The 12,847-nt window shown below is 41.8% G+C and overlaps 1 protein-coding gene across 1 annotated transcript in view; it reads right to left on the reverse strand.

Annotated features, from left to right (window-relative positions):
- VPS13D (vacuolar protein sorting 13 homolog D) overlaps positions 1–12,847 on the reverse strand; it is a 302,704-nt gene that overhangs the window by 52,574 nt on the left and 237,283 nt on the right. The window contains 2 exon segments of the mRNA XM_044282181.1: positions 7,364–7,559; positions 10,211–10,343. Coding sequence (XP_044138116.1) covers positions 7,364–7,559; positions 10,211–10,343 — 329 coding nt within the window.

A 12,847-nucleotide genomic window follows, 5' to 3' on the forward strand; every position in this document is an offset into this window, starting at 1 on the left:
TTGTTCCCAGATCTGCCCGTGTAAAGGAACTGTAACAAACGGTAAAGGAGAACAGAAGACTATGTCCTTTACCACAACTGGCTCTCATTACCTCGACTGGTTCTACAAACTTTCTTTAGCCTTTCCAAGAAGACACAAAATGCAAATATCAACTAATTGGGGGTCATTTACAAAGACCGGCCTTATAAGCCGGTCTCTGTTTTCCCCCCTGCACTGACAAAGTAAACACAGCATTTATGACGGGTCGTGTGCCTCGTCATAAATAGGCGCAACTCCGGCAGTCCGTGTGCCTGTAGTAATAACTACTCAAGAAGCCGAAGCCGAAGTCCCAGCCTGCAACTCCCAAGTGGCGGATACGGCATAAAAAACCCACATAAAAAACTAAATAGTGTTGCAGGGACGTTTAAGAGGTTACAAATAGTTGCAACGTCTTAAGTTCTGCTGTGCAATAGAGAAGAAACAAGAGGCTGTGTTTCACAGCCATAAACATTAGATACAAATTAGCTTAAAATGAAGATAATCTCACTTTTAAAAATACATTTTCATTTCAAATAGCCAAGTAAGGAATTCTGAGGCAACTGGGTGAAAGTCTCCCATTTAGGACCCTTATTTATTATCCAGGGTGGCTCTGGAGGGCTCAGCATACCCACACATTACATTGGCAGCCCATAGCTTACAATGGGAACTATGTCATTATTTCTCCTGAGGCGGTGTACCAGTTTCCCCCAAAGAATACAGCTTATTGCATGGGGAGATTTATCATCTCCCATGCGCCTGAAAAGTGGCATTCAAAAAACTGAAAACTATTGGGGTCATTTATCAAACTGGTGTAGAGTAGAACTGGCTTAGTTGCCCATAGCAACCAGATTTCACCTTTCATTTTCCAAAGGAGCTGTCAAAAATGAAAGGTGGAATCTGATTGGTTGCTATGGGCAACTAAGCCAGTTCTACTTTACATCAGTTTGATAAATGACCTAATATGTAATTGTGGCTTTTCAAAGAATCGTTGCATTTCTGGGATTTTACGCCGCCCTTTCCCTAAAGGAGTCCTGACAGGGGCAGGGAGGGGGCTTGGCCAGCCGCTCCGACAAATTAATCTTCATTTACGCAAATGAAGCCAGAAGTCTACAGCCGCTCTGAGCTGACGTAGATTTCAGTCTAGACTGCAGGAGGATGCGCCTAATGCAGGAAACGCTGGTCTTGATAAACCTCCCCCTATGTGATTAGCTTTCTGCTGTTGGCCTTAGTAGCAAATAGACAATGTCTAAAGCCGACAACCATATCCTGACCGAGATCATGAAAAACCTGCCCAAAGTTAGAATTTGTGTTAGGCCTCTTTCACACGGGTGAGTTTTCCACGCGGGTCCAATGCGTGAGCTGAATGCATTGCACCCGCACTGAATCCTGACCCATTCATTTCTATGGGGCTGTGCACATGAGCGGTGATTTTCACGCATCACTTGTGCGTTGCGTGAAAATTACAGCATGCTCTATATTGTGCGATTTTCACACAACGCAGGCCCCATAGAAGTGAATGGGGCTGCGTAAAAATCGCAAGCAAGTGCGGATGTGGTGCGATTTTCATGCATGGCTGTTAGGGAGACGATCAGGATGGGGTCCCGATCTTTATTATTTTCCCTTATAACATGGTTATAAAAGGAAAATAAAAGCATTCTTAATACAGAATGCTTAGTAAATTAGGGATGGAGGGGTTAAAAAATAATAAACAAATTTAACTCACCCCATCCACTTGGTTGCGTAGCGGATCTCCTTTCTTCAGGACCTGGGTAAAGGACCTTAGATGACGTCACTACGCTCATCACATTGTCCATCACCATGGTGATGGACCATGTGATGAGCGCGGTGACATCATCAAAGGTCCTTTACCCAGGTCCTGAAGAAAGAAGAGGAGATCCGCTACATGACCAAGTGGATGGGGTGAGTTAAATTGGTTTATCATTTTTAACCCCTCAATGGACATTTTACTAAGCATTCTGTATTAAGAATGCTATTATTTTCCCTTATAACCATGTTATAAGGGAAAATAATAAAATCTACAGAACACCTAACCTAAACCTGAACTTCTGTGAAGAAGTTCGGGTACCAAACATGCCGATTTTTCTCACGCACGTGTAAAACGCATTAAAACGCTTTGCACTCGCGCGGAAAAATGAAGCATTTTCCCACATCCTATCCGGCCCTCACACGCGACGCCCGGTGAAAGAGGCCTTAAAGTAATAATAGATCCTATACTCATAACCATTTAATTTGGTCTGGCACCATATACAGCTGAGGCCAGTTATTGGCTGCAGTAGTCATAGTAGTAGCGGGGTAACATTCCCACTGCAGCCAAGAAAACATACCGGAGTGACGGATGCGGTGTCGCTTAAATAGGTTTAAATAAATATAGAATCTTTGATGATTTTTTTCCTGCTTTTTTGCCAAAACATCCACCAGCTGTGAACCTAGCCTAAACTGCCTGCAAAAGTTACTCCCCAAGATAATACTCTTTGGTAAATTTGATTTAAAGCATACCTCTCATTTCACTCATTAGAAAAAAAAACTGCCCGAGAATCCCAACTGCACCCACCATTAAGCAGGCCCGCTTTGCTCACCACTATTCTGGGGCCGTCAATGTCTATTTAAATCTTGGCTACCACTTGGATGAGGGGACAGGATCATACTGCAGCGTATACCAGTGCAATGATACCGCTGTCCTCACTTCCGGCCTTACTGGAAACTACAGGGCGAAGAACTCCAAGACCTGTATAGCCAGTGGAGTGACGAGGAGACTGATGAAAATTAGAGTCAGCGGGCAGGCTGAACTTTGGCAGATCGCATGCTGTGGTAAGAAGGAAGAAATCCGTATACACAAAGAACTGACTGGTAGGTAGATTTCTTTGACAACAAAAAGCAGACAGTGGCAGGCATTTATCAAGCGTTTTATGCCTCTGTTGTGGCGTAAAAAAGTCACAAATGATGGGGAGTGCAATATTTGCCCCATAATAGTATTATGCCTTAGTAGGCATAAGGGAAAATTAAGATAATTTTAGAGACCCTTTAAAGGGAACCCGTCACATTGAACATGGTGTCTGAGCTAAAGGCCGCATGTTATAGTGCAGAGGAGGGCTGAGCAGATTGATATATAGTGTTATGATATAACCTGTATTTCATCCATTTACTCGGTGGTTAGGCAGCGTCTTTTGTGTTTTGTTTGAGGCACATTTCTGTTTATTTCTGATTTTACTGCTGTGAGGTTTACCTCGCTGCCAAATAAACAAATGTAGAAAACGTGCTAGAACCAGACGATTTTCCGCTGTAAACCTTGTACTCTGTTTGACTCTGCTGTGGAATTTCAAAAGTGGCTTCTCACTTTCAGCCGGGGCCATGTTTGTGACTTGAAATGCTATTTAGGTTAAAAAATCTTGTGTGACATTTTGTAGGCCCTGTGGGCACTTTATAAATCAAGCTGTTAGAAAACAAGAAAGACCTGGCAGCATCAGCCTTCTGGGAGGGAGAACAAAAAGTGACCGTGGCTTGACAAACAGCGAGTGGAGCCAGCAAAGAGTCATTTGGAGCAGCATTAGAACTGGATTCCAAACCACACATAGCTGAGGAATGAACAAATGCCCCGGGGATTATGGCGCAGCTCTGCCAAATGAAGTTAAAACACTTTGTTGTCCTCCGTTTCCCACCTCCCTGCAGGATCCTGCAGCCATTTAGACTTCTTGTTCCGCCACAGTGAATGTATGCGTGTGGCAAATATATCCAGGGATGTATACAGTAAAATGGCTAAAAGTACAGCCCATAGTTATTAACTGTATCTTTACAAATATACCGGTATCTCTCTTTCAAGTAATACATTCCTAATATGATTTTTACCAATAGTCATTAGATATACAGATTTTCGAAAAAGGGTCAGCCACCCCTACCTCCACCTCCAAAACAGAGTCATGGGAAGGGCATTATCAATTCTCAAGGTCAAGTCCAACTAAATTCTATCTAGGAATTGATTCAAACAACATACAGGTCCTTCTAAAAAAATTAGCATATTGTGATAAAGTTCATTATTTTCTGTAATGTACTGATAAACATTAGACTTTCATATATTTTAGATTCATTACACACAACTGAAGTAGTACAAGCCTTTTATTGTTTTAATATTGATGATTTTGGCATACAGCTCATGAAAACCCCAAATTCCTATCTAAAAAAATTAGCATATTTCATCCGACCAATAAAAGAAAAGTGTTTTTAATACAAAAAAAGTCAACCTTCAAATAATTATGTTCAGTTATGCACTAAATACTTGGTCGGGAATCCTTTTGCAGAAATGACTGCTTCAATGCGGCGTGGCATGGAGGCAATCAGCCTGTGGCACTGCTGAGGTGTTATGGAGGCCCAGGATGCTTCCATAGTGGCCTTAAGCTCATCCAGAGTGTTGGGTCTTGCTTCTCTCTACTTTCTCTTCCCAATATCCCACAGATTCTCTATAGGGTTCAGGTCAGGAGAGTTGGCAGGCCAATTCAGCACAGTAATACCATGGTCAGTAAACCATTTACCAGTGGTTTTGGCACTGTGAGCAGGTGCCAGGTCGTGCTGAAAAATGAAATCTTCATCTCCATAAAGCTTTTCAGCAGATGGAAGCATGAAGTGCTCCAAAATCTCCTGATAGCTAGCTGCATTGACCCTGCCCTTGATAAAACACAGTGGACCAACACCAGCAGCTGACATGGCACCCCAGACCATCACTGACTGTGGGTACTTGACACTGGACTTCAGGCATTTTGGCATTTCCCTCTCCCCAGTCTTCCTCCAGACTCTGGCACCTTGATTTCCGAATGACATGCAAAATTTGCTTTCATCCGAAAAAAGTACTTTGGACCACTGAGCAACAGTCCAGTGCTGCTTCTCTGTAGCCCAGGTCAGGCGCTTCTGCCGCTGTTTCTGGTTCAAAAGTGGCTTGACCTGGGGAATGCGGCACCTGTAGCCAATTTCCTGCACACGCCTGTACACGGTGGCTCTGGATGTTTCTACTCCAGACTCAGTCCACTGCTTCCGCAGGTCCCCCAAGGTCTGGAATCGGTCCTTCCTCCACAATCTTCCTCAGGGTCCGGTCACCTCTTCTCGTTGTGCAGCGTTTTCTGCCACACTTTTTCCTTCCCACAGACTTCCCACTGAGGTGCCTTGATACAGCACTCTGGGAACAGCCTATTCGTTCAGAAATTTCTTTCTGTGTCTTACCCTCTTGCTTGAGGGTGTCAATGATGGCCTTCTGGACAGCAGTCAGGTCGGCAGTCTTACCCATGATTGCAGGTTTTGAGTAATGAACCAGGCTGGGAGTTTTTAAAAGCCTCAGGAATCTTTGGCAGGTGTTTAGAGTTAATTAGTTGATTCAGATGATTAGGTTAATAGCTCGTTTAGAGAACCTTTTCATGATATGCAAATTTTTAGAGATAGGAATTTTGGGTTTTCATGAGCTGTATGCCAAAATCATCAATATTAAAACAATAAAAGGCTTGAACTACTTCAGTTGTGTGTAATGAATCTAAAATATATGAAAGTCTAATGTTTATCAGTACATTACAGAAAATAATGAACTTTATCACAATATGCTAATTTTTTTTAGAAGGACCTGTACATGGAGGCACAATGCATTGTATTGTGTGTGGGGAAAGTTAAGAAGATCCACTTCCTACTTGGACATGAGGCCTGCTTCAGGTAGGAAGTAAATCAATCAATCGTCAAAGGGGTTTTCTGACATTTAAAGAGAACCTGTCACCGCTCCTGACACACCTGTTTTAATAGCTTCATGCGTTCCCTGTGTAATAACAATTCTGGAGAATCTTTTCTTATGTCTGTATGTTGTGCCATTTCTTTATTATTCCAGCTAGACGTTATGAATGAATTGCTGTTGGCCTTCAGTAAGGGTACAGAGGGGTGGTAACCAGTTGTAGGTGTGTACCTGCACAGTCTGAAAATGGCAACAGTGATTGGATAGAGTGAGTCTGTGCAGGTTCACACCCCCAACTTGTTACCTCCCCTTTGTACCCTTACTGCAGACTGCTAGTAATTCATTTATAACTTCTAGTAGAAATAATAAAGGAATGGCACAACATAGAGACGTAAGAATAGATGCTCCAGAACTGTTATTACGTGGGGAATGCACGGTGGAGCTATTAAAACAGACATGTCAGGAGAGGTGAAAGGTCCTCTTTAAATACTAATGAGAGAGGTCATGGAGAGGTCATCAGTATCTGATTGGTTGGGGTCCAAAAGCTGAGACTTCTGCGGATCGGCTGTTTAAGAAGGTACCAGGCAACACATCACCACCAGGTCAAACATCAAACCAGCCTTAGGGGATGTTCACACAACGGAGTTTGAAAACCACTGATTTTCTGCACAGTTTTGGTGCGTTTTTATCAGCTTCCCGTTTTTTAAGCTTCCTATTAATTTCAATGGGAGAATCAGTGCAGATTCTACTCCAAGACAGAACATGGTGCTTCTCTGAAAAAAAAAGGTGGAAAAAAAAAAGCAAGTTCTTCCTCCAATTTAAATGAATGGAAGGCTTATTAGAGGTGTTTTTGGCATGGATTATGTGCAGAAAACAGCGCCAAAAACACTGTGTAGAAAGGTCCTTAGACTGAACCATGCTGCTGATCTGTGTTCACAACTTCTTGGCTAATGAAGAGGTGTTAATGGAGAGAAAGGATTTCCATAATGAGAGAAGGGATGTCCTCAGACTTGGAGATACGTTGGCTACAGCACAGTCATACCCAGGTATGGCCGAGTTCACACTTCAGTTATTTGATTAGTTATTCCTATCAGTTATTGTGAGCCAAAACCAATAGTGAAGCCTATACAGAGATTAGGTACAATGGAAAGATCTGCACCTGTTCTGTGTTTTTGACTTGCACCTAGTTTTGGCTCACAATAACTGATGGAAATAACTGATCAAACAACTGAGGTGTGAACTCAGCTTAAGGGCTCATGCACATGCAAACTGCTGTCCGCAATGCACGGGCACAGACTAGGGCTTCCGTGTGCGGATCGCGGACCCATTCACTTGAATGGGGTCCATGATCTGCATCAAACGGTCCACACCGCAAAAAAGTAGTACATGCACTACTTTTTTGAGGTGTGGAGACACGGACAGAAAACCCAATGGTAGCACTCCATAGTGCTTCCGATCCGTGCCTCCGTTCTGCACCGCACTGCAGCTCCCGGATTGCGGTCCCATTCAAGTAAAGGACCCGCTGTATGTGGGCTGCAATATGGCCACGGCCGGGCAATGGCCCTGTACATGAGCCCTAAAACAGTATGACATGTACACATTTGATTGAATAAAGCCGCTGCTACTAACCTGTGCCCACTAAGAGTGGCCGTATCTCTTACAGCTTGAGCTGTTTCTGAAGCAAAATCCAAGGCACCAGCAACCGGTTTGGTGACGGTTCCAACTAAACCTTTCCCTAAGCCAGAGATGAAGCCGCTGATACCACCTTCATTTTTAACACCTTCCACAGTCGAAGTGATTACACTTGTCAGCCCGCCAATAATTCCTAAAGAGGAAAGAGTTTTAAGAATCTTCAATTACTGGTCTACGTACATATACACTTGAAGTGCACTAAATATCTTTAATTTATTCCTGAAATGTAGGCATCTCAGATACAAGCTCCTGAGGCCAGGCTCCATAACGTAGCAATATGGCTCCATGATCCCAACTAAGGAATTATGCAACCTCACTTGAGAGAAACTATGGGCAATATCTTTTATTCTAAAGCAGGGATGCCCAACCTGTGGCCCTCCAGCTGTTGCAAAATGACAACTCCCATCATGCCTGACAGCCTACAACTACTAGGGTATGCTGGGAGTTGAAGTTTTGCAAAAGCTGGTGGGCCACAGGTTCAGCATCCCTGTTCTAAGGCATCCATAGATAATTTAAAAGTTGTACAGGATTAGAAAAACATGACTGCTTTCTTTCAGTAACAGCGCCACGGCTGTCCACGAGTTGTAGCTGAAAACTACGAAATCATTATACTGAAGCATGTAGATAACTTTATAGACAAATGGAAGTTTTACTTTCATATGGAGTCCAGGAGAAATGGGACTATTTAAAAGTGGCACTATTGAAGGCAACAGAAAATTGCATTAGGCTAGTCAGTAAAAGCAAAAAAAAAGGAAGAGATCACTGTGGTACTCAGCAAAAGTGGCCAAAATCATTAAAAACAAAAAGATAGCATTTAGTAATTATAAAAAAAAAAAAAAAAGAGGATGAAAGGGAAATATATAAGATTAGGCAGAGAGAGGCCAAGCAAGTTATAAGAGCTTCTAAAGCACAGGCAGAAGAGAAATGAGCTCAGTCAGTGAAAAAAGGTGATAAGACATTCTTCAGATACATAAATGAAAAAAAGAAACTAAAACAAGGAATTACCAAATTAAAAACAAAAGAAGGAAGGTATGTGGAAGAAGATAAAGAACTAGAGGACTGCCTCAATTAATACTTCTGTTCAGTTTTTACAAAGGAAAATAAAGGAAAAGGACCTCAGTTAGGGAGGAATGAATCTTTTCATGCATGTGTCTTTACAGAGGAAGAGGTTCTAAGTCAGCTGTCTAAAATAAATACAAAAAAGTCACAGGGGCCTGATGGGATAGAACTAAGCGGTGAACTAGCAAAACCATTAACAGATTTATTTAACCAATCACTGGTAACAGGAGTCGACCCAAAAGATTGGAAATTAGCAAATGTTGTGCCCATTCACAAGAAAGGTAGTAGGGAGGAATCGGGCAACTATAGGCCAGTAAGCCTGACATCAATAGTGGGGAAATTAATGGAAACCATACTCAAGAGAGGATTGTGGAACATCTAAAATCCTATGGATTGAAAGATGAAAAACAGCATGGGTTTACTTCAGGGAGATCATGTCAAACTAATCTTATTGATTTTTTTGATTGGTTGACTAAAATAATAGATGGCGGAGGTGCAGTAGACATCGCTTATCTAGACTTTGGTAAGGCTTTTGATACTGTCCCACATAGAAGGCTTATCAATAAATTTCAGTCTTTGAGCTTGGACTCCCATATTGTTGAATGGATTACGCAGTGGCTGAGAGACAGACAGCAGAGGGTTGTAGTCAATGGAGTATATTCAGACCAAGGTCTTGTTACCAGTGGGATACCTCAGGGATCTGTTCTGGGACCCATATTGTTTAATATCTTTATCAGCAAAATTGCAGAAGGGTTCGATGGTAAGGTGTGTCTTTTTGCTGATGACACAAAGATTTGTAACAGGGTTGATGTTCCCGGAGGGATACACCAAATGGAAAAGGATTTAGGAAGACTAGAGGAATGGTCAAAAATCTGGCAACTAAAATTTAATGTTGATAAGTGCAAGATAATGCACCTGGGGCGTAAAAACCCAACAGCAGAATATAAAATCAGTGATACATTCCTAACCTCAGTATCTGAGGAAAGGGATTTAGGGGGCATTATTTCAGAAGACTTAAAGGTAGGCAGACAATGTCATAGAGCAGCAGGAAATGCTAGCAGAATGCTTGGGTGTATAGGGAGAGGCATTACCACTAGCATTATTAGAGCACTAGTGAGACCTCATTTGGAGTATTGTGCTCAGTACTGGAGACCATATCTCCAGAAGGATATTGATACTTTGAAGAGAGTTCAGAGAAGAGCTACTAAACTAGTACATGGATTGCAGGATAAAACTTACCAGCAAAAATTTAAGGACCTTAACATGTATAGCTTGGAAGAAAGACGAGACAGAGGGGATATGATAGAAACTTTTAAATACATAAAGGGAATTAACAAGGTAAAAGAGGAGAGAATATTTAAAAGAAAGAAAAACTGCTACAAGAGGACATAGTTTTAAATTAGAGGGGCAAAGGTTTAAAAGTAATATCAGGAAGTATTACTTTACTGAGAGAGTAGTGGATGCATGGAATAGCCTTCCTGCAGAAGTGGTAGCTGCAAATACAGTGAAGGAGTTTAAGCATGCATGGGAAAGGCATAAGGCCATCCTTCATATAAGATAGGGCCAGGGTCTATTCATAGTATTCAGTATATTGGACAGACTAGATGGGCCAAATGGTTCTTATCTGCCGACACATTCTATGTTTCTATATAAATTAACCATTAATTCAGCTGTAGATCTGCATTATATAATATGAAATAACTTGTGCTATTTATTGAGTCATACCATGAGCAAGTCCATGAATCCCAGCAACCAAATGCTCCCCACTGGTAGCAGCATGATAACGGATGTATTCTCTCTCTGTCTGGTGTCTGTTGTCCATAGTCTTTCCGAGTCCATCAGAAAGCGTTCCAGCAAACTGCAACAGATAGCACAACGCTATTAGATTATCAGTGTAGGGTTTGAAAAAAAAAAATCACAGCGCTACCATTCATTCAAGGAGACAATAATGACCCAATTCTAATGTCGCAATGGTGTATTTAAATGGGTATCCTGGTAATAAGTTCTCACCTATCCACTGGATAAACGATAACTGCTAGCTTAGTCAGTGTCTCACCCCTGGCACCCCCAACAGTCACCAGAACGGGGATCAAATGTCCCTGTTTGACTGATGCAGTGGTCGGGAAGGGCACTACCATTTATTCACTGTAGTCAACTATCTACATCAGTCCCATTGAACTTGACCTCTGCATGCCTGATCTCTTTTCCATTCATATTTTGGCGATCTGGCTAGGAACCCAGTTATCATCTATCTAGTAGATAGGTGATAACTTATTACTACAGAATACCCTTTTAAGAAAAGAGAAAGGGATCAGGTGGCTGGAGCATTTTGGTGTATGGTGGCCTTAAAGGGGTTGTGTCACTTCGGCAAGTGGCATTTATCATGTAAAGAAAGTTAATACAAGGCACTTACTAATGTATTGTGATTGTCCATATTGCTTCCTTTGCTGGCTTGATTCATTTTTCCATCACGTTATACACTGCCCGTTTCCATGGTTACGACCACTCTGCAATCCATCACCTGTGGCCGTGCTTCCATACTACAGCAAAATGCACCGGCCTCTCTGGTGGTCGGGACCATAGGAGTGCACAAAGGCCATCGTTTTTTTCGTATAGTGTACAAGCACGGCCATCGATGCTGAATTGAATGGTGATTGTAACAATGGAGAAGAGCAGTGAATAATGTGATGCAAACATGAGTCTAGTCAGAAAAGGAGGCAACATGGGCAAATCACATCACATTAGTAAGTGGCTTCTATTAACTTCCTCTACATGATTAATGCTATTTGCTGAAGTGAGACAACCCCTTTAAGGCTATGTTCACACCTTTGCAGTTTCTGACATATTTAATGAAAAGAAGTGCAAAATGCAGCCTTATTTTGCCACTAAAAACTATGGATACCACAACGTAGGACATTACAAGCCAACAGGATGCATGGGGCATTTCTGGCAGCTGTCATATGACGGATCGGGCACTGCATAGTGGGTACTGCGTGGACTGGTGATGTTGTGCTTTCAAATTATTTCTTTTTACATGAATAAAACGGCTCCACCCACAGGCAGTTATGAATAACTGGATTTATTGCCTTATCAAAATTCTTTTTTTAGAACATGTTTTGACGAATGATAAACACATGACGTGGTCGAATAACTAAACCTGTCCACGGAAAAGAAAGTAATGCAGAGCTTAGTTGTTTCCTTAGGCACAGAGACGTAGGGGGGAAATTATCATGACGGTAATATTTGAAGTCAGTTTTGCATAGCAAACCACACTCACTTTCCAACCCATTTTTGAAAACTGTCAAAAAATGTTTGCGCAAGTAATGCAAAAAAGTAGCAAAGCCCTAAACTGTAACATTTTGAAGCCAGAATTGTGGAGTGCAGAGTGTGATAAATTCCTCCCTTCGGCTACATTTTCCCTTCACAAAGAATATGTCACCAAGTTGTAGAACTATTATTTGTAGGTTGATCCTGAGGACCTCCATCGGCCAAGCATAGGGGTCTCTTAATTGTTCTAATTTTGATACTAAAAGAGTGATCTGGTATAGAAAACCTATTTTCAAACACCCTATAAGGGTCCATTCACACGTCCGTTTTTTCTTTCCTGATCTGTTCCGTTTTTTCAGGAACAGATCAGGACCAGATCTGGACCCATTCATTTTCAATGGGTCCTGGAAAAAATCGGACAGCACAATGTGTGCTGTCAGTTTCCGTTGTTCCGTTCCGCATGTCCGTTTAAATATAAAACATGTCCTATTCTTGTCCTGAAAAATCGGATCCTGGTACAATACAAAGTCAATGGATCCGCAAAAAACGGATGACATTCGGATGTCATTCCGTATGTCATCCGTTTTTTGCGGATTCCGTTCCTGGAAACACATAACAATTTTTTTTTAATTTTTTTTTTTCAATTTTTTTTCCAAAGAAATCCAAACAACTTTATTTGATTATTGAAATGTATACATGCTCCCGTTTTTTGCGGATCCGCAAAAAACGGATGACATACGGAAACATTTTCAGGAACAACGGATCCGCAAAAAACGGACCGTTTTTCAGGATGAAAAAAAACAGGACGTGTGAATGGACCCTTACAGTGTTAATAGAGGGTGGCGGGTTCTTGTTTTGGACTCCATTAATAAGCTGGAGTAGAGGGCGGCTACACAGAGTGGCCCAGATTTACCAATGTGTCTAAAAAGTGGCAGAAATAGGGTATCCACAACTTTTTCCCAACTTGCTTTAAAAAATGAAGCTTAGCAGAAAGTTGGGGCTTTGTAGAGAAAGGCGGAGGGGCCTAAGATGCAACATTTCGGTCTCAAAGTAAGCCAACCAATAGTTGGTACAGAGTTAGACCAAAGTGTCTAT

This window comes from Bufo gargarizans, chromosome 2 (assembly GCF_014858855.1).
Source record: "Bufo gargarizans isolate SCDJY-AF-19 chromosome 2, ASM1485885v1, whole genome shotgun sequence".
Lineage (NCBI taxonomy): Eukaryota > Metazoa > Chordata > Amphibia > Anura > Bufonidae > Bufo > Bufo gargarizans.